This window comes from Dipodomys ordii, unplaced genomic scaffold (genome assembly GCF_000151885.1).
Source record: "Dipodomys ordii isolate 6190 unplaced genomic scaffold, Dord_2.0 Scaffold13, whole genome shotgun sequence".
In the NCBI taxonomy this organism is placed as follows: domain Eukaryota; kingdom Metazoa; phylum Chordata; class Mammalia; order Rodentia; family Heteromyidae; genus Dipodomys; species Dipodomys ordii.
Window position 1 is genome coordinate 3,360,845 of NW_012267229.1, and position 23,158 is coordinate 3,384,002.

At 40.8% G+C, this 23,158-nt stretch overlaps 1 protein-coding gene across 1 annotated transcript in view; it reads right to left on the reverse strand.

Annotated features, from left to right (window-relative positions):
* Sptlc3 (serine palmitoyltransferase, long chain base subunit 3) overlaps positions 1-23,158 on the reverse strand; it is a 108,146-nt gene that overhangs the window by 27,593 nt on the left and 57,395 nt on the right. Inside the window, exons 7-9 of the mRNA XM_013010632.1 lie at positions 21,165-21,270; positions 13,140-13,359; positions 4,486-4,612 (exon numbers count right to left, since the gene is read on the reverse strand). Coding sequence (XP_012866086.1) covers positions 4,486-4,612; positions 13,140-13,359; positions 21,165-21,270 — 453 coding nt within the window. The remainder of the gene's footprint in view (positions 1-4,485; positions 4,613-13,139; positions 13,360-21,164; positions 21,271-23,158) is intronic.

Consider the following 23,158-nt stretch of genomic DNA (forward strand, 5'->3'; position numbering starts at 1 on the left):
CCTCCCTCTCTCCCTCCCTCCCTCTCTCCCTTCCTTCCTTCCTTCCTTCCTTCCTTCCTTCCTTCCTTCCTTCCTCCCCTCTTTCCCTCCTTTCTTCCTTACCTCTTTAGTATTAGAGTCTTGTTCTTGCTAAGAGTAGTCAACCACTTGAGCCATATTACCATCTGCTTTTTGATTTTGTGATTTTCAGAGAATCACATTTTTTCTGCTAATCCTCCTACTTCTATCTCACATGTAGCTGAAATTACAGGCACATGCCATAATTTTGAATTATTCTTTGAGATAGTGTCTTGCTTTTTTCTGAGCCAGACCTTGAACTTTGACCCTCCTATATCTGCTTTCTAAGTAGCTAGGTTTACAGGTAAGAGCCATAGATAACCTCAACTTTCAGTAAAAGAATTGAGGTTGAGAGAAGGTAAACAATTTACTAATCCTGGAGCAAATGGTGGGCCAGGCACTGGGTTTCATGTGGTCTAGCTACAGAGCACACTCTGTAATCATCTGTGCAATTCAACACCTAGTATTTCTGAGAAGTGGAAGGTTACTGAGGGCTGGGGAAAGGGGCTGTGGGAAGGCAGGGTCAAGATTGGAAGCAGAAAAAAATGGTGACTGATTAATTGAAAATACATTTTGAGGATTTAACATAATAAGACAACAGTTGACAACGTCTCCTTTATGTATGTGGTTGGTATCGACTGTAGCCTAGCCCCTAGTCTGGCTTTTGCCATGCCAACATGAAGAAAACAAATGCACCGCAACCTTTCTGGATCTTTCTCAATGTAATTTCATTTATTGGGCGATCATTCCAGCTACCACAACAAGGGTAGACCAGATTTCTAGCTCCCCATCCTTTGAGATAAACATCCCATAATCTTGTTTAGTGTAAACCCTGACCTGAAATCCAGCAGGCTGGCAAGATGGGAATCGAATCATGACATATTTATTAAGCTGAGCTTTGAGTGTGACACTCAGAGGAACAGCAAATTAATTCAAGGCACATTTTTTTTTTTTTTGCCTTTAAGGGGCTTACAGCATTGGTGTGGCTGGGGGACCACCCAATATCCATTAGGACTGGAGAAATCAAATCTCCACTTGGGTCTCCTTGCACACTGTACAGAATGACAGGCCAGGAGATTAAACGGGCTTGGTGCCTATGGAATGCACACCCGGCCTGCAGACCCTCAGCCTGTGTGCATTAACCCCACCAGCAGCCTGGCTGCTGCGGGAGGAAAGGTGGCTGTTTGTACATAAACATTGTCATTTCACTGGGACTGCTATTTCATCTTTGAACCTTGGCATCAAAGGAACACTGACCTTATTCCTGTAGCTTGCCTTTCTTTGAAGCATATGGCTTTGCATTGCAGATTAAAGTGAAGACATTCATCAAGGAACAGATCTGGCCAATCGCTCCCCAAACTAAACCCGTAACAAAGCCATGAAAGGCTCCCATCATAGTTGCACTGGAGTGGGCTGGAGATGAAGGCTTGGAGCCAGGCTTCTCTTTCTCAGATCCTTTTAGGCAGTTCTAACAAGACACAGTGCATCCCTTTGAGCACTAGGCAACTTTACCCTGAGAGTCTGCCTATCTCTGCAGAAAGGGATAAATGAATGCAATATCCTCCAACCTGTCTTGCTCATTTAAGCAGGCATTGTTGCAAATGAGGCCAGTGTGATCATTCACTGTGTGCTTTTGAATTCTTCAAAAGATGTGCCAGACAGAACCACCTGAAACTGGATGGATGATTCTGCGGATCTCCTTTTCTACTGTGTCCTTTGTTCATTTCTTTGAAAAGAAACTATACTATCTTGCTTCCTATTTATTCTATCTTGACCCTAAGAAAACAGATCAGACACTCTCCGTTCAGTTTGCTTTTGATTCCCTCTTAAGAGGAGTAAAGTTGGAGACTTTCATTATGAAATGAAGAACAATAACCAAATAATTCTTTAATTATAAAGTTAAGAGACAGAACCAAGATGAGTATTTCCCACCTCAGGAGTAGAAATATTGGTGATAGATGAGTATAGAAGGACAAAACATTATGCCTTTACATTGAATTAATCTCTCTGCTGATCTTTGATTGTGGTCAAATAAATACAGTAAGTCCAAGTAGTTATAAAGCCAGAAACCAATTCAGCAGAGGGGAAGAGAATAGTTATAAAACTGCAGATATGGAAATCAACTGTTTTATAAAGGTTTAAAACATTAGTGAGCAAGCCACTGGTAACTCACATGTATAAGCAGAAAAATTCATGATACTTTATCTCCAAAACAACCAGAAACAAAGCTGCATTGGAAGCATGTTTCAAGTGGTGGAATGGCAGCTGAGTAAGCGTGAGGCCTTGGGTTCAAACCCCCGAACTGGTTAAAAACAAAAACCATCTCTTGAGAGGTATAAGCTATAATTTCCCAGGTTACTTTTTTTCCTAGTTGCTCATCGTTAAAGTAGGACAAAAGATACCTTATACGACAATTTACTTGCATTTTTGCTTAGATATGAATTTTCATGGCAAAGTTATTGAAACTCACAGAGTATAACATTAGAAAATCCAACCAATTTAGACTAGTTTCCAAATGCATTCCTTCAAATATTTATTTATTTATTTATGATTTTTGCAGTGATGGGGCTAGAACTCAGAGTCTTGAGCATCATAGGCAAATGCTATATCATTGAGGGAGTCATACTGCAGCCTCAGACCTTGATTATTTTACTGCTTCTTTTTTTGCCTATATTGGGGCTTGAGCTCAGGGCATTGCACTTTCTCTGGGCATTTTTTGCTTATGGGTGGTATCTTACCACATGGAATTTAAAATATTTGCAAACACATACACACACATACATACATACACACAACATACATACATACACACATACATACATACACACACACATACATACATACATGCACACACACAGTGAGATATTTTGAGAATAGGACCCAAGCCTAAACACAAAATTTGTGTTCCATAGACACTGGATATGAATAGCCCACCGGAGACTCTTATGCAATATTTTTTTAGTTCTCCTGCATTTTGACTGTCTGACCACACAAAGTCAACTGGGGCATTTTCCATTTGTGGCCTAGAAATATCACGCAAAACGTTTCAGATTTTGGAGCATTTCAGATTATGAATTTTCACATTTAGGATCCTCACTTGGCAATGGGTTTCACCTGGCATATGTGAATCCATATTCTGCTGCTTTGAGGGTAATGAAAAAGGATGGTCTGCTAAAATTGGTTTGGAAGGTTGTGTCAAGTAAGTCAGCTGAGAGGTGATATCTGTCACAAGGATTGTGTAGCCCAGTGGGCAGTTCTGGGGTTAACTTCACTTGCTTCGTTCATTATATTCACTAGCTTGCCTGGCAGCTGAGTCAGTGGCTATGTTCTTATTCATGAGAGGCTTGGGAGAGTTAAAAAAAATAAGATTTAGGTTGGGTGGCATTGTTGGCTCATGCTCCTAATCTTACCTACTCAGGAGGCTGAGATCTAAGGATCAAAGTTTTAAGCCAGCCTAGGCAGGAAAGTCCATGAGGACCTTATCTCCAATTAAACTGGAAGTGGAACTGTGTGATTCAAGTGTCAGAGGGCCAGCCTTGAGAAAAAAAGCTAAGAACAATGCCCAGGCCCTAAGATAAGCCCTCAAAACGAAAACAAAAGATTTGGTTCACTTGGATTGAGCAAAGTATTACATTTGAGCAAAGTATTTCTAAGTGCAAGGAAACTTCTGGAAAATTATTATATGAGATGTCTCCATATGACCTCAAGTGGCCAGGAGTAGATTTCCTCTGTCTAACCTCTGGCTATATAAATATAAGAGAAAAAAACAAATCATTCAAATAAGGATACAGGTGGATCCATTGCAACAATGAGATATATGTCGTTATGTCGAAAAATGAACTTTACAACTTGGGGGTGGGTAGGGAGTGGAGGGGAGAGGGAAGATGGGAAGGGCTGGGAAGGGGAAATAAAGAAGGCAACAATACTTGATAAGAAATGTACTCATTATCTTGCCCATGTAATTGTAACCCCTCTGTATGGTATTTTCACATTAATATATATATATATATATATATATATATATACATATGATCATTTACAAATTGAACATTAAATTGACTACTTTAGTGTTAAGGAAACACAAGAGAGAGTCCAAGTAAACCCAAGCAAACATACACACACATGTGCCCATATATGTGTGCACACACATTATAATCATGGAATTTACTTCACTTTAACATAGTAGATCATACAGAGTGATGCTATAAAGAGGTGATTTAGAAAGCTTGCTTTAACAAAGAATTTATGTGTGTGTTTTAACACTCTAACACATTTATCACCTGCTTATCACATGTTTATCTAGTATATTTGTCACCTTGATTTAAAAATTGGCTTCAGAAAACAAAGGTGGGTGTTTGAGAAGGTAAGATGTTGACAGACACAAGCCTAGCGAGAAGCTTAAAGTAGGCTTCCCCCAGAACTTCTTACCTTCCGTGGACCCATCAAGTCCCATGATGAACTTCATTGACTGGATGACTTGTTCTGCTACTGGAGGGCTCATGGATGTAGCATAAGTACTACTGTGTGAGTGTATTCGTAAATAATCCACAATTTCCTTAAGGAGCAATCCAAACAGAAAGAAGTAAATCTCAGTATTGGTGAAATTAATCTCTAGTTCCATTCCCATGCAGTATAAACAAAGAAACATTTGATTCTTACAGCTCAAAAGATGAATAGTCAGACTTGCAATGGAAATCACTGAAATGCTTATTTTTTCCCTGTCTTTCTTCTTCCTTAGTCTCTCCTTCAAAAACTTATAAGCTATACAAATGTGGGACACTGCAAGGTCTACAAAGCAAAACCGTATGTATGAGGAAAAAATGGTTGCTGAAATATCTCTTGAATACCTATTATGTACAAGCATGAGGACTTAGCATACAGGAGTGTCCAAAGAATGTAGGGTTTGGCTTTTATCCTTGTGAATATTGTCTGTGATTATATCCACAGAAACATAATGGTATACCCATAGAAACATAATGCAAATGAATTGATGTAAATGAGCACATGCAAATGAGCATATGCAACAAGGCTACAAGATGTGGAGGGAAGAGAGGCTACTCCTAGTAGGAATAGACAGGGAGTACTCCGGTAATATGATAGGACTGATACTGTTCAAAGACAGAGAAGAAAAACTTGGAAGAATGAGATGAAGATAGAAAGGCAAGAAAAGCATGGAATGGTTGATTGCAAAAAAGGCTGTAAATCTTCCATTCCATGTATGCATGCATCTTTGCAATCTGAATTTGCTGCTCTTCCTATCAAGAAGTAGATGAGTGTGTGTTGGCCTTGTGCCTTGCTGTGTGCAGTAGAATGCAGTAGCAGAGATGATGATGTGCTGTGATTTTATTTTTCTGTTCCTCGGGTCTGGGCACTGTCCTTGAGCCTCTTTTGCTCAAGGTTAGAGCTCTGCCACTTGAGCCACAGTGCCACATCTGGCTTTTTCTGAGCAGTTTGATGGAGTCTCACAGCCTTTCCTGTCAGGGCTGGCTTAGAACCACAATCCGCAAATTTTAACCCTCTGAGTAGCTAGAATAACAGGTGTGAGACAGTGGTGTGCCAGCTTGGTGTGCCTTGCTTGGTAGAGTATTTCTTTTCTCTTAGGGCCCTCTTATACTGCCATGTCAAATGTTCTGAGCTGACCTCTGGAGGATGAAAGTCAGGTGGAGTAGAGAAATGGCATCACAGCTAAGGCCTTCAGTACCTGACAAGTCCAAGTCTCTGATGAGACCAGAACTGTTCAACTGAGCTCTGCCCAAATTGTTTATGTACAGAATTTGAGTTAACAAAATGGTGGTGTTTTAGTTGCTGTTTTTTTTTGTGGTTGTTGTTTTTGTTTACCAGTCCTGAGGCTTGAACCCTAGGTCTGGGCACTGTCTCTGAGCTCCTTTTACTCAGGGCTAGCACTCTACCATTAGAGTCACAGCACCACTTCCAGCTTTTCCCATGATCAACTGAAAATAAGAGTTTCACAAACTTTCCTACCAAGGCTGGCTTCGAACTGTGATCCTTAGATCTCAGCCTCTTGAAAGCTAGGATTTTAGGCATGAGCCATCAGAGCCCAGCTTGATTGCTATGTTTTGAGCCAGTTTGGTTATGCAGCAAAAGCTAGTTGGTCCATGTTTGGAGGACAGGAAAGGACATTTGAGACTACAGAATCAATCGTGTTGAACCTGGTTAGTAGAAAGTTAAACCAGAGGATAATCTGGGATCACATGAACTGTGGTTGTCTTGGTCAATAGAAAACTATTGGACATTTTGTATAAAAGTCTTTTGTGTGCCTAATGGAGGACCGGTGTTCAATAATAGGAACCATCTTTAACCTACAAGCCTGAGTCTGAGGCCAAACATAAGGACTAAGGTAACCTGGCTGAGAGCCCCAAGAAGTTCCAGTACCCTATCACTGAGTGAGAAGGGCCCTGGAGATGGTATCAGCATACTTGGCTTGGCTGTGATGGCTTAGAGCCTGAGACTCTCAGGGGGGCCTGTAGAAAATTTAATGAGCTGACTACAACTCTATGTATCAGCAGTGAGGTCTTTAAAAGATACAGTATCTTCTATTTAGGATAATGCCATAGCTCAGAATCCCATCTGTCTTCTCTGATCATCGTTTATGAGAACGAACTTGGAGGAACTCTTGGGACTTGAGATTTTTGCTTTGGAAAGTCCATATCTTCTGAAGTCTACTTCATTGGTTACATTGGTTCCCGAGGACGGTGCCCTGCCCCTTCATTGTCTATCTCTTTTGGAGTTGGTGGGCATGGTTGTTCACAAGTAATTTAAATATACACAGTTTATCTTCCTAAGTAAAGTAAGTGGTCTGCATCACAGGTGAATGAAGTCAATAATGTAATGACTGTACACGACCCTTAGGGAGGGCCAGGAGTTTCATTCTATCCAGGCTTCACTATGTCTTTCCTTCTAAATTCCCTCTTCTGATTTTCCTTCTTTGTTGACTTCCTTTCTTCCTCTTCTGCAAGTCATATTGTTGTATTTTTAGTTATTTTTTTTCCTTTCCATTAATTTTCCTTCTTTTTATCTCTTCCTTTTTATTCTGATTTCCCTTGGTTTATTTTCATGTTTATTTCTCCACTTTCTTCTCTTCCTTTCTAAGTGTTTTCTCCTGTCCTTCTAATCTTTTACTTTCTCTTTCCCTTTTCCCCATCTCCCTTCCCTACAAGTATGTACCAAAGACTTGTTCTGGGTTTTATCTTCTGTGTGTGTGTGTGAGTGTGTGTGTGCGTATGTCTTAGAAAGGAGAGAGGGTGGAAGGAGGTACAGGCTAGCTCCTGGCATCCATTATTCATATAATAATTAAAATCAAGTTTATATCATTTTTTTTGGTGAGGCACATCAAATAGTTGAAGGGATTTTTGCCCCATACTGGAGCCTGAGGATGATGATGGCCTGACTTGAAGTCATCAGCCAGAAGACCTTCAGGAAGTTCAGTCTGAAGCATCAGAACCCTTCAAAGAGCCAGCATTTATTTTCTAGGTGACCACAGAGAAGGTTGCCCTTCATGGCCTTATGTTATCCAGGAATTTTTTTTTCTGTTGAAAACAAGTACCTGACACCAGATGCTGGGTGGTACTCTACTCGGATTGCCCAGTAGAAGACAGTAGGTGGGTTACAAGCATCTATCTCATAGCAAGGGATAACTCAAGGGGGATGATTTGGAGAGATGCGGAGGAGGTAAGAGGCAGTGACAGTGCTAAAATTAGGATGGTATGTTATTGGGCTAAGCATGGAGGAGTTCCATTGGTGTTAGAGGGGGAAGAAGCTAGTGCTCCTGAAGCAAGCTGATGAGAGGTTGTCCCCTTGATGGAGAGAGGGTCCCTCTGCATGTTTGGAAGCACAGGATCTGGAAACCCACTACTAGGCTCAAATCCTGGGCTTTGTTTCTTACTGCTTTTGATTTGATCCTGGGCAAGTTGTTAAATCTCTCTGTGCTTTTCTTTTCCCAACATGAGATATCCCAGAAATACCTATGTGAAAAGTCACTATAAGGGTGGAAGGAATAAATGAATTTAGGCTTCTTAGAAAAGTGGTACACCAAGAAAATTTTAATGTATTTGGAAGTTATTGCTGATGGATTACTAATTCAAGATACTTAGATCTGAGAATACAAGTGGGAGATGGGGCCAAAATACAAAATTCTTTAGAGAGTCTTTCATCCATCTCCTCCTTTGGCAGTGGGTATGTAGATACTCATAGGCAGCCCCAACATCAAACTAAAGATATTTGGCTCAGCTTTCTTCTATTCTTAGTAGGGTGGTGGGAATGAAAAGAATTAAAAAAAAAGAGAGAGGCATTTGAGGCAAAAGAATACTCAAGAGTTGATGATAGATTAAAAAACTTTGAAAAATGGAGCTAGAAGCTAACACCCTGGCTGATAACTATCTTTGGATTGAAGATTCGTTTTAAGACCATTGCATGTGTCCATAATAATTCTATGAGGTGGATGATATTTTTATGCGTATTTTATAGATGGGATAACTGAATCAGAGAGATTCAAGAAGTCATTTACAAAAGTCATTCTATTTTATTTTATTTTTACTTTTTGTTGGTCATGGGGCTTGAACTCAGGCCTGGGCACTATCTCAAGGCTAGCGCCACGGTGCCTCTTCTGGTTTTCTAGTGTTTCATTGGAGATAAAGAGTCTCACAGTCTTTTCTGCCCAGGCTAGTTTTGAATTGTGATCCTCAGATCTCAGCCTCCTGAGTAAGTAGGATTATAGGCGTAAGCCACCAGTGAGTAAAAGGTGTTTTGGAATGAGAAATTGAACACAAAGAATATGGCCCTGGAATAACTACCTTATGCACGACATTAATTACCTCTCCAAACCACGTCAAGAGGGTGCTTTGATGCAAAGTGAGGGGGTTTGGGAGAGCACAGAGACCAATTCCACTTCCTTTTACTCCCAGATACTCTCCTGATCTACAGAGACTGTTCCCTTATTGGTGGGGAGAAGTGCAGGAGAATTCTGGATACTCAAATCAGTATTTTACCAATGGTATAGCTTAAGATGTTTTATGTCTCTCACCGGGATGGAGAGCTCTTTGAGGGCATGGACGGTGTGCATTCTTCTCTTAAAATCCCCAGAGTGGGGGACTCCACAGGGCGCCTGAGACGGAGGAAGGCTGAGAACTTGGCAAGCACAAGTAGGTACAGGGATGTCACCTGAGGAACAAGTCTAATGACACCCTCGGCATGGGGACGCATCACTGATGAGCCGAAGATACAAAACAATGCCTCTTGGATCCCTAATGTCCCTCATCCCATCAATGACAGGCATTCTTAGTTGGAATAAGTAGCTCATCAGAATATCGATGCCCCCTTGCAATAGGAAGAAGTTGGTCCCACAGTATTATTTCTTGCAGCTGAGTCTGAGTTTATGGGTGCTGGCTAACTTACTTGTGTGGTTCAGAAAGAGGGCCTCCGGAGGTCACTTCCGGTAAGTGTTAAGGAAAGCCTCCATTCTGGCTTACTGATTTCCCTTCCCAGTCCCTCCGTTGAGTGCCATGAGCTGTTATGTACTAACAGTTAGTCAGTCCCCCTTTGGTCTTTTGCAAGGCTAGTCTGGGGGTGTCTTCCTTCAGAGTGGGTTCGAGGTTTCCAAGTCCATTTGTAAGTTCAAAACCCTGACTATTTTCTTTTGCTCATAGCATTGGAGTTCAAGGGCAAGGGTGGGTTTTCGGGAGGACATCAGACAGGAGGCCTTTAGAATAAACATCTTGGTCCTTGTTCCATGACCTCTATTTACTTCAAAGGGCTATTAAATACAGCCAGGGCTGGGAACGCCAGGGCAGAGCTGGCTTCTGTAAAGGGCCTGCTATGCCTGGCTCACAGACTGTGGGGGCTAATGATTACCCTAAAGTTGGCCTCCCTCCTCCAGAATTCCAGCCCTGCAACCTATCAATCACAAAGGCAACCTTTGCTTCATTTGTTTGAAAGTCTTTCTGGTTAGCCTACAGGAGCTGTGGAAGTCAGTGGGTAGAAAAAGAAGCAGGCAACAGAACTCAGGATACATGCCTAAAAGTCTCCAATGTTGACCACATCTTTCAGCAATTGGATTAAAAAAAACTGACAAAGAAAATAATTCATCATGGTATGGCAGTGAGTCATAATTATCTGAGAAAGGCCAGAGTCTTCCAAGTGGACTGTTCACTGTACATCTACACAAGCTCCAAATTCAAAGTGAGCAAAAGGGAAACTTGTGGAAGTCTTCAGAGAAAGAAGCCACAGCTGGGTGCTGATGGATTATGTTTGTAATCCTAGCTACTGAGAAGGCTGAAATCGGAGGATCTTGGTTCAATGCCAGTCTGGTTAGGAAAGTCTGTGAGCGTCTTATCTCCAATTAACCAAACAAAAATTACAAGTGTAGGTGTGGCTCCCATGGTAACGTGTCAGTCTTGAGCAGAAAAGCTATGGGATCGTGCCCAGGTCCTAAGTTCAAGCCCCAGTACTGGGCACAAAATAGGAAAAAATAAAGAAAGAAAAGAAAAAGAAATCACAGGTGAGTAGTGAGTCTTGAAGGGTTGAGAGGACATTGTGAGGGGAATCCAGAGGACAAGGCAAACACTTTTGGTGGTCTTAGCACCAAACCAAATTGTTTTCTCCCTAAACAAATATTTTTTACATAGTGAAGATATATACATGCATGCACACATATGTACATAAGATATATATGTACATACACATCTGTACATATATACAAATAATATATATATATAAATATATATACATGTATTATGGAACTTTACAACTTTGGAAGCCATGCTTTCATTATTAAAACAGATAACTAGGGCTGGGTGCCAGAGGCTCATGCCTGTAATTCTAGGTACTCAGGAGACTGAGATCTGAAGATCATGGTTCAAAGCCAGCCTGGGCAGGAAAGTCTGTGAGACTCTTATCTCCAATTAACCACCAGAAAATGGGAAGTGGTGCTTTGGCTCAAGTGGTAGAGTGCTTACCTTGAGCTGAAGAGCTCAGGGACAGCACCCAGGCCCAGAGTTCAAGACCCATCACCGACCAAAACAAAAATAAAAACAAAAACAGACATCTAGGAAGACTTTTTTTCCAATAAAATTTTTTACTTTTAGAACTGGGCCAATGGTTTATACCTATAATCCCCTAGCTACTCAGGAAGCTGAGCTTTGAGGATTGAGGTTGGTTACTTGCCAGCCTGGGCAGGAAAGTCCATGAGACTCTTACTTTCCAATTAATCACAGAAAAAGCTGGAAGTGGTGTTACTAAAATGGTAGCATTCTAGACTTGAGAAAAAGGGGAACAGTGCCCAGGCTCCAGAGTTCCAGGCCCAGGACCAGCCTTGAAAAACAAACAAACCCTTTATGTATAGGCGAATTTCAGTCCTTGTAGTTAAAAAGAATAGTTTAAAATACACTCAAAATGGAAATTCTTCACAAAATTATCCAAAGTTCAATAGAATAAGATGTATGATTTAAATGGAAACTACAGATATATACATATGTACATATATATATATATATATATACAATATATGTACACCCATATAGTCTAGAGTTAACGTAAGTTTGAAACTTAAAGTGCAGAAGAGCAGATGCATATATTACATTACTTCATTGGCTCAGTAGGCTGGAAGGAAACTAATTTATCTGGATTTGTCAGTCTCACCAACACCATTTTTAGAAAGATGTGTGCCTGCTTGAGTTTTAAATCACCAAGCAAGAACACATGTATGCGGTTCCTTAAGAGCTTTGATAATTTCTGCTCAGTCTCTAGATCCTGAACACTGCCTGTGTCTTCCAGGTTTTGTATCTTGCTGTTGGTTGTAGAGCAGCAGCCCTCAGTATCTGCTGAGCCTCTGCCAAGTACTCACAACTTCTGCTGCCATCTAGTGGCATGTTTAAATACTGCAAAGTAACATGGACCCGGTGGAGAAAAGAGGTGGAGTAGGAGGAATGAATGGTACAGCCCCCCCTGGATTCAAGTATGCATAGATGAGTTTTTAAAGAATAAGGAAAGGAGCCGGGCGCCGGTGGCTCACGCCTGTAATCCTAGCTACTCAGGAGGCTGAGATCTGAGGATCACCGTTCAATGCCAACCCGGGCAGGAAAGTCCGTGAAACTCTTTTCTCCAATAAACCACCAGAAAACCTGAAGTGGCGTTGTAGCTTAAGTGGTAGAGCACCAGCCTTGAACTGAAGAGCTGAGGGACAGTGCCCAGGCCGAGTTCAAACCCCACGACCGACAAAAATAAATACATAAATAAATAAAGAATAAGGAAAGGAACAAATGTATACACTTTTCTGCATCCATATTAATGTTAATTGCACCCATTTTTATAAATGGTCAGTACCTACCCAAAATGAATAGAAAAGTTAGGTAGACAAGAGTGCTCCTCTTTTACTATCCTAACTACCAGAGTTTAGGTACTGGAGCTTGAACTCAGGGTTTGGGCACTGTCTCTTAGTTTTCTTTTTCCTCTCAAGGCTGGTACTCTACATTTGAGCCACACCTCCATTTCCAGCTTTCTGGCGGTTAATTGTACATAAGTGTCTCACAGACTTTCTACTTGGGATGGCTTTTTTAATTGTGAAAATACTGTACAGAGGGGTTACAATTACATGGGCAAGATAATGAGCACATTTCTTATCAAGCATTGTAGCCTCCTCCTTATCTTAATGTTAATGGCTTTGAACCTTGATCCACAGATTTCAGCTTCCTGATAGGATTATAGGTCTAAGTCACTAGAATGTGGCTCTCCCACCCTTATTTATTATTTCTGTGGTGAGATGAAACCTCTGGTCATCTGTCTACAAGACTAACATTCATTCTGTACAACACTGCCCTGCAGAGTTAGTTTTCTTCTGTGTTCCTTTTTATTGCAATTACTCCTTCCATACTCTTTCTTTTAGTATTGGATGGCACTCCAAGTGCTCTGGGTCTCACCTGGCTGGATTCCTAGTATAATTAAAGCAATAGCAATCAGGTGACATATATTGAACTGAATTGAGGCTTTCAAGAAATTCACAGAGGCCCTGATTACTATAGTGTTTCCAGGGTGGTCAGATTTTAATGGGCCACCAGTAGCCTATTTCTTACCTTTTTTCCAGCTATGTAGCCTCCAACAGCTCCAAAGCTCTTGCTGAATGTGCCCATGTATACATCCACATCATCAGGGGCCAATCCATAGTATTCTCTGACACCTCGGCCACTTGAGCCCACAGTTCCAATACTGTGAGCTTCATCCACGTAGAGGTAAGCCTTGTATTTCTTCTTTAGAGCCACAATCCCAGGAAGATTCACAATAGTACCTTCCATACTAGGGAATAAGGAAAACAAAATGTTCAACACTAATGAATAACCTCCTTGGTGAGTTTCCCTTCCAAGACCCCTACTAGTTTATCCTGACACCAGCCAGACATGACAAAACTCTGTTACTTCTCTCTTCGGAAGGATGGTATGTTCATCTTGGAAGGCTGCTCAATATGCTTCTGTTACTTGAAAAAAGTCATTTCCATTCGCTGGATGGACTGTTTGGATTCTTACACTCAATTCCCAAATCAACAACGAACTCACTCAATTGTTGATCCAATTCATTTGTAATTCTGGCCAGGGTACCTAACCCAACTACTGCAGATGCTGGATGTTTTGCTAGTTTAATTGCATTGATTTCTGGTGAACCATCTTTATCTACCTGTTATTATCAGTTGGGTCAAAATGTCAGGCTAACCTAAATTCTGTGTTTGAATTGCTAAAGATTAAAAGAGGAGATTAAAAATACCTCAAAGAACTTAAGATATCTCAGCACTCATTAAAATACAATAAGAGCTGGGAGCTGGTGGCTCACATCTGTAATCCTAGCTACTCAGGAGGCTGAGATCTGAGGGTCATGGTTCAAAGACAGCCTGGGCAGGAAAGTCTGTGACACCCTTATCTCCAATAAACCACTCAGAAAACCAGAAGTGGCACTGGGCTCAAGTGGTAGAACGCTCACCTTGAGCTGAAGAGCTAAGGGACAGTACCTAGGCCTAGAATTCAAGCCCCATGACCAAAATATAAAAATACAATAAAATAAAAATGCAATAAGAAAGTCCCAAGGACTTCTGTTCATTGTTCACTGAAAATAGAAGTCTTTTGGGGGGGGATGGGGAACAACATTAGGGTTTGAACTCAGGGCCTCACTCACTCAGCTGTTTGGCTGGTGTTTCACTACTTGAGCCATGCCTCCAGCCCTGCTGTTTGCTGGTTATTTTGGAGATAGAGTCTGATGGTCTTTTCTGCCCAGGGTAGCTCTGGGCTTTGATCTTGAATAACAGAGAAACTCCAGAGACTCTTATATCTAATTAACCAGCAAAATTGCTGGGAGTGGAGGTGTGGCTCAATTGACAAGAGCCTCAGCCTTGAGCAAAAGAGCCAAGCAAGAGCTTGAGGCCCTGAGTTCAAGCCCCAATGTGCTCCTGTTCACTCATGCACACATACAATTGAATTGCAAAAATGCCTCAAGTCCTCCAGCAAAGGGAATAATACAAATTACTAAGTAAAATTAAAACGAATATTTACATGTACTTCTGGAACTCAATGGTTTGGAAAGAGCTTTTGACTCTATTCAGTTCTCAGAACACTTTGTCAAGTCTGTCTGCATTCACAGTTTTGACTTTACTGCAGGGGAATTAATTCCTTGACAACACTTACAGTCTTGCATGTTTACTATACAAAAAAGCATGTCAAACTATTCAAGCATACTTTCACCTTCATTCAAGAATTAACCAACTCTCCTTCTTCCGGGTTATGTGTCTTATGCAATAGAAAAGAAATTATTCACTGACCTGCTAGCTCCAAGTCCCTGCTTCAAAGAACTATCTTTAACCATAGGTGTATTTTAGTTCTTTTTCTTCTAGTAACGTTCTATACAATCTCCTATTTTTGGAAGAAAGAATCAATGCTTTTTTTCTTTATTGCTTTTGATATTTCTTTGGACAGAAATTAATAGGAATAACATAGACAACCCGTGTATTCATGCACTTGAGACTCAATATGTCCCTATGGGAAATGGTTAAATTTAAACTTGGTAACCTGAAAAAAGAGAAAACTTCATATGGGCAAATAAAACCCTATAAAATCTAAGTTCCCCTTAAGACTCCATATGGGCTCTACATTTACTCTAAAACTCAGCAGTACTGCAGAGTTGATAATCTTACAGGAAAAAAAATAAAAATCAGGTGTGGCAGACTCCTAATATCAGCAAGGCTAGTCCTGTGGAAGGATGGCTAATTAACTGCAAATATTGTACAATATGAACTCTGCCTCCTGCCTAACTCAGTTGTAGACCAAAAATGACTAGTTGTAATGTGTTGAGTTTTCAGTGTCTTTGTGTCAACTTATAACATCTTAAAGATGCAACCCAAACTCTAGCATATTGAGAGTGTTTTAACGTCATACATTATGTTTGATTCTCTAGGATGACACCAACGAGCCTCATTTCTAGAAGGCTCAAATTAGGACATTATCAAGGGCTCTGATTTCTCATTGCCACTATTTCCTCCTGGGGCTTCATCTAAAAAAACAAGGTGCTTATGATGGGTTGGGTATGCCATGAGCACAGCATCCTCTCATGTTTATAAAAACCCCCGTGAGGCTGGGTGCTGGTAGCTCATGTCCCTAATCCGGACTCCTCAGGAGGTAGAGATCTGAGGGTCATGGTTCAAAGCCAGCTAGCTATATAGAAAGGTCTGGGAGACTCTTCAATTAACCAACAAAAAAGCCAGAAGAAGGTCTATGGCTCTAGCCACAGCTAGAGGGCAGCACAACTAGCTCTGTAGTAGAGTCTTGGCCTGGAGTGGAAAAATCTGAGGCAGATACTAGGCCCTAAGTACAAGTCCCATTACTACACACACACACACACACACACACACACACACAGACAGACACACACAAACAAGCAAGCAAAAAACAAAACATGTATGGAGGTCTCCATCATCTTGCTTATTTTACATATGAAGAAATGGAGGCAGAGGAGATCATGGAAATCGGCCAGTGTTCCACCGGTAAGTGATGTGGCCACAATCTAAGCTTAGGAAGTCAGAGGTTCATACTGCATCCTTCAACAAAGACAATTTTAACAATCAAAGAAACGGGTGGAATTAACTCACAAGCTTGCATGAGAAAAGCGGACTCTACTTGTTCTTTATTCCCTTCACAAGTGAACATGGTCATCTAAAATGACCTTGTGAAACACCCAACTGTTCCTTGATATTCATACCCAACTCCTAGTGATATGGGTGGCTGTGCTGGTGTGGACTAAATTCACCTAACGCCGAAGCTTACTGTGTAAATATATTAAGTGCAATCTAGCACAATAAAAATAGGAAGGAGGAAAATTGATTCATTCTTGGACTAAATTGAAAATGTGCTTGAATTGTTCAACAAGCTCTTTTGTATAGTAAACATTGAGTCTGTGTATTGTCAAGGAATTCACCTGCAGGGAAGCACAAAGATGTGAATGCAGACATGCCTCACAAAGTGTTCTGAAAATGGAAGAGTCCAAAGCTCTTTGAAATCCACTGAGTTCCAGAAGTACATGTAAATACTCACTTTAATATTATTTAATTTACTTTAGAGTACATGGCATTGTGAGACCTCACAATGAATGTTACATTTAGATTCCTTTCCACTTGAAGAATCTGGATTTCAACTATTCTAGTCTAGGTACTAGGTTGTTGGAGACACCATTTCCCCCAGTCTGTGTTTGAACTGTTTTGCTCTTGGTCAAATATGATGAGTTGGTAAGAGCCTAGATGTTATGTAGACACAAAACTACAAAGATAGGACCTTAAGATCAGTCTAGGAATATACAGAAGAGGACACTAAAATAATACCACTCTGCTTTTAAACACCCCCCCCCCCAATTATGCATTCATGGAACTATAGACTTTGAGTTTTTAACCTTCCTTTACAAATGAAGAAATCAAGGGCAGAGAAGGTCATTACAAAGGTCAGTTGAATGATCTTGCATTTTCTGCGTTTTTGCCAGTGGTATGGACCAATGGCCCAGCTCTTCCATGCACATTTCACCTTTGTCCCCCCTGTTCACCTTTAGGCCACCAGGTTGTAATTGAACTCTGCTTTCCCTCACCTATCTTTCAGAGAGCAAGTTGTCTGGGCCTCTGAGCCTCTATTTCTTCATCTTTCCAATGACTCTAGAGCTTCTGGGAAACTTACTCAAGACTACACAGGTGAAATGTTGGTCAAGGACACTTGGTTAATAGCATTCTTTGCTCTGACACCCTCCCTCTAGGGAGATAAACATCAAATAGCCTTGCTCCATAGACAGCTCATTGTTTTCCACATAGAAACTCCCTCAACTGCAAACAAATATGCTAAGACAGTCACCCTTTGTTATGAACTTTCTGTAGGGCCAGGCACCTGTCAAGGAGGAGCTTATGACTTCAGGTAATACTTGTGTCCTATGATTTTGTGGCTCTTGTGTGTGAATCCAGCTAATCAGGAAGGGGAGACTGGGGGTGGGCAGCAGTATGAAGACAGCTAAGACAAAAAGTTAGCAAGACCTCTTCTCAACAAACAAGTTGAGTGTGATGGTACATGCCTGCAATCCCAGCTATGTGTGAATAGTAGGAGAATTATGGTCTGAGGCTGGCTCTGGGCAAAAAGCACAAGACTATATTAAAAAAAAAGTAAAGCAAAACAAACAAAACACTTGGGATCATGGTTCAAGTGGTACATTGCTATCCCAGCAGGCATAATGCCTTGAATTCAAACTCATAACACACACACACACACACACACACACACACACACACACACACTAAATACCTTATGAAGACTACACAAATATGGAGAGCAGCACAAGGAATTGAACCCTGGTCTCTTGTTTGCCTCCAAATTCTGACTCTTCCCATTCTACATATGCCCATACTTTGCTCATGGTGGCAGACCATAGTCAAGAGGAAAACAAAAATCTAGTGGTCAAAATTAAAAGGATGTGTTTGACGGTTATCAATCTGTTCACAATATACCTCTTAAGAATAGAAAATGTACTGTGGCAACTGACTTCACATTCCTAACTCATCCCTCTGGACAATTTTATGGGAAATAATTTCATCTTTTGGTGCAAATTAGAATGTCTATATCAGAGTTTCCCCACTGAGATTTAGGGCTCGAGCTCTCCCATCTGGAAAACCTTATTTCATGAGGCATCAAAGAAGTGGCCTGATTCTTGTCTAGGGAGATAGCTTTTCTAAGTCATTTAGAGACAAGCTTTCTGTGGAGATGGGATAAAAGCAACTTCCTTGTGGCAGCAAAGTCCAGGGGAAGTGGAAACTGAGCTCTGCATACCTTCCAGGTTGATTGAAATCGTGTATTAGGTTGCTTCCAAAGATGGCTGCCTGAAAGGTCTTGCCATCCCTGTCTACAAAAAAATGGATCCTCACATCAGGCGTTAAGGTGTACTTACTTTACCTGCCTTGGAATCTGGGCTAGCCTTGTCATAGGCTTTAGCCAATAGAGCATAGAACAAAGGATGTTGTATGATATCTGGGCTGATCCCTTAAAAACCAAGGCAGCTTCTACTTTTGCTCCCGTAGAAGCCAGCTGCCATATTGTAAGGAAGCTCTGGTTGGAAAACTGAATGAGAAGAGACTGTGTATAGGAAAAGTATTCAAGGCTATATAGGTAAATGATGCCATTTTGGATGCTCAGTCCCAGTCAGACTCTCAGCTAAATATCATCTCATGAAGGACCTGTGAACACACAGCATGTGCAGCACAGGAACTTCCTGGTGGGTCCGGATGACCCACAGGAGTATGAGTAATAACAAATTATCACTCAGTGAGTCATTGTGTTTTAGGGTGGTTTGTTACATAGCAATAGATGATGCAACAGACGCCTTTGCTAATACACTCTTAATTGTGGTTTGGTGCCATGCAGGCTGAGCACCAGAAGTCTCCACTTGATTCCCTTGTCCTCTTGATATCAAGGAAGGACACAGGCCTACCCTAGCCATTAACAAGTCCTGCTGCTGGAGTAGTGTTCTGTGCAACTTGGATGGGGATATTTGTCAGTGAAATACTGGTGGTCCTCTTCATTTCAGCCATGATCAAAGACCTTACGACATAACTTTCATTTAGTAGGGCCATGTTCTGTTTATTTATACTTGGGTTCTGTTGACCCTGCTGTCCCACAACCAATCAGTTTCTCCCACTAGTCTAAGTCTGAATGACAGGTGTTTAGGTAAGGGCTGTTTGCTTATCTTCCAGGCTGGCAGCTGGCAGAAACCATAGAGGAGAACAACCTATGTTTGAGGTCATGACAGTGTTAATATGAGATTTCTTCCTAAAAGTAGCAAATTTAGGGCCAGGAGTCCTTAATATTGCAGAACAAAGCTTCTCAGTTTTGTCTCAGTTGCTATCTTGAGCTCCACAAGTCTTTAACAGAGGGCTGCCCTCTTTGCACTGTAAGAATTTTAGCAGCACCCCAAGCCTCTCTCCCCACTAGAGGCTAATTGACCTTCAACAATTGTGGTGACTAAATATTGTCAAGTGTGCCATGGGTTTGAGATAGTGGCAAAAATCATGTCATACAAGGACTGCTAGTCTGGAGTGAACACAAAAACTTTAGCAACAAATACTCTTGGGATCTTAGGAGGAAAAATATGTCATGAGAAAGTCAGCTACAACACATTGGAAGTGTCATCTTTGCAAGTCCATAATCACACTTTGGAGACTTAGAACACTTGTCATTGGGTAGGAATTTCTGAGTTCAAAGATGCCATTATTATTACTATTATTATTAATTTGAGAAAATTATTTTCTATTTTTACTAAAGGAGTGGAACTGTATTTCACTTGTTACTTGTCAGTCACATGTATAGCAAAAGATGATCACTCAGGGACTGGTTAGAATACCTGCCTAGCAGTAATGTTACTTCTGTTCTCAAATTTCAGTGCAGTCATGCTTCAATTTGGAAAGTAAAACATTTCTCTTTTCTTTCCTCTGATTATTTTTCACTTCTTTGCAGTATCTCAAAGAAAATATTCCTCTTGACTCCTTTAAAGTTCCTGAGGATTCTCTTCTGAGAGGTGATTAGGAGCAGACACTCAGCTAGGAAAAACAAACACTTGGATTCTGTTCCCATTTCACCAAGATAATCAATTTTGACAGGGAAAGAAGCAAATTCAATCACAACCACCAACATAAAAGTGCTGCTCTGAATAGCTTAGTGGGTGTTTTGTTTGCTCACTTTAAGGGAAAATTCCATCCCAGGCATATCTTCTGATACTAAGATCTCCCACACACCCCTATTAAAGCTCTGGAGACAATGTTGCACTCCAAGTTTATCCCTTGAGGAAAATAAGTAGGTCTTTTGTGTTCTGAGATATAAATGGTTGACCTACTTCAGAAGTTAACTGGAATTCTGATGCGCTGTCCATTTAGAGTAATCAGAAAGCTAAGGGAAAGAACTAGCTTGCTTGCTTGCTTGCTTCCTTCCTTCCTTCCTTTCTTCTTTTCTACCTTCCTTCCTTCCTTCCTTCCTTCTCCTCTCCCCTGCCCCCCCTCTCCATATCTCTTTCTTTCTGTTTTGAACTCAAAGGCCTGAATGTTGTCCTTCAGTATTTTCTCTCAAGGCTGCAGTCTACCATTTGAGCTACAGCTCTATTTTTTTTGGGGGGGGGGCGGGTAGTTAATTAGAGATAAAGTCCCACAGACTTTCCTGCATGGGCTTGCTTCCAACCATGATCCTCAGATCTCAATAGCTACGATTGCAAGAATGAACCACTAGAACCCAGCAAAAAAACATTCTGGTGTTGAATAACCCTGGCTTAAAAGGATTCTTAAACTCTGGAGCAGTTAAAAGAATCAACTAAAGTTAGCAGTGAGGCTGCCCCTGAGGAAAGCTTCCCAGTCTACAAAGTGTTACACAACACACAAACTTACCAAGAAGACAGTGGACCCAAGGCCTGCCAACTTCCATTGGCTGCTCCACCTTAGGTTTCCCTGCCATATCTGCATCTAGCTTATTTATTTATCTGTCTAGGAAAGTTCTGTTTTCCCCAATAATCAGCTGCTGTGGACCTTAGGATATAAAACTTTATCATTTTTTAAAATGTACCTGTAGATGCCTTCCACTAGGATGAGAATCTTTTTCCAAGCTCTGCCAGTTCGTGGTTGGCCATAGATGATAGCATCTCTCAGATTCTTCTCCAGGCTCTCTAGATCTTAAATTAATATAAAAAATGAAATTGAGTCATGAAAGGGGTATGTTTTTTTCCTCTTGCATTTACATTTCTAGGAGACATCAGCTTTGTTTAGGTTCACACTGAGATCTGAATTGTTAGAGAACAAAGTTGAAATGAGAAAGCTCCTGGAGAAAGAGACAGACAGAGAGACAGAGACAGAGACAGAAAGTATCCAATCTTCTAGTAAAATTTAACTCTGGCAAGAAGAATAACAGGGTTGTACAAGCAGGCAGGTTCTTATGGCCTACCTCACAGTTCTATGCTCATGCCTCAACTGAGACTCTCCGAGTTAATAACACAGTGCCACAAGGGCTTTCTTTCTAATTCTTCTCTTATAACTCATCCATTGTTTTTTCAAATACTCATCATGTAGCCCAGTGTTGGCCTTCATGCTTCTCTTCTGCAGAAGGCAAGGACCTTCTTTCCTTGCTTTCAGCTCTAGCCCAAGTGTACAGTATTATTTCTACAACAATAACGAATTGGTAGAATCAATTTCTTTTCATGGAAAAATTAAACAGTCTAGGAGACAGGAAATGGAATGTAACTAGACTTAAACAAGATTATTAGAAAGAATAATTGTTTCTCAGTGGCAATAATTATTTCTTTAACTAGCTGTGTTGTTTGTTTTGTTTCAAAGAGATGTTGATGAGAGCCTGTTTCATGAACACTACGTATATATGTATATATAATAAGCCACTAGGTGGCAGCTGAGTTAACAAAAACCAACTGAAAAATTTCAGAACTCTTAAAATTTTTACCTGTATTAAAACTTTGTTACCATTTTTGCTGAGTTGAATGGACCCAAGTGATTATAGAAAGCAGTCTCTCTTTTCTATAATGCACACAGGCTGCTAGTTACTGAATGAACAAAGTATTGAGGTTTAAGGAATATTTTTGCTTCTGGGATTTGGAATTTTTAATTTTTTTTCAGAAGTGGCACATGATGATGGTAACTCTAATGCCATCCTATTAGAAATTATCCCAAGTAATCAAAATTCATAGTCATTTTCAAGATGAATATTCCAAGATTTTGAAAATCCAGAGACTATTGTATTGCTTTATACATTATCAAGATCATGCATAAACCTTGTAGGGTTACTGTAGGATTTGTTTTTTGGACACAGGGTTTCACTATGTAGCTCAGGATGCCCTTGAACTTGTGATTCTTCTGTCTCAGCCACCTACGTGCTAGAATCATAGGTCTGTACCACCATGCCTGGCAAGGATTAATTTTGAAATCAATACAACTAATCCTAAAGAGAAGCTTCTCTTTAGTCTTTTCAAAAACAAACAAAACATGAAAACCAGCTTTGTGTGACCATGAGTAATTGTTTTTAATGATGTTACCAAGAGAAATACCAGTGCCTTTCAGGGCTGATGCTTCTCATTGCATATGATCCAAATGGTAAGCTGTCTGGAGAAAGTCTTAATGGACTTTCCAGAGCCCTGAATATCTATACATAATGATCCCAGTGCCAAGGAGAAGTCAATGAAGACAAACTCATGGATCTGATATTACAGGAGCTAGACTGAGAAATGGAGGACTTCACTCTGCCTAAGTTCTAGACCTACATTAGCCCGAGGGCAGTCTTCTCCCTGATTCTCCAGGTGTCTCTCTGCAAAGACTAGACGAGTATTAAATGGGTTTCAAACCTGTAATATTTAAGGGACTGTGGCTGATGATCTGTAGGCCTTGTGGAATTCTGTTCCAGCCAGCCCCATGCAAACATCTGCACAGGATTTTTTTTTTTTTTTGGTCGGTCGTGGGGCTTGAATTCTGGGCCTGGGCGCTGTCCCTCAGCTCTTCAGCTCAAGGCGAGTGCTCTACCACTTGAGCTACAGCGCCACTTCTGGTTTTCTGGTGGTT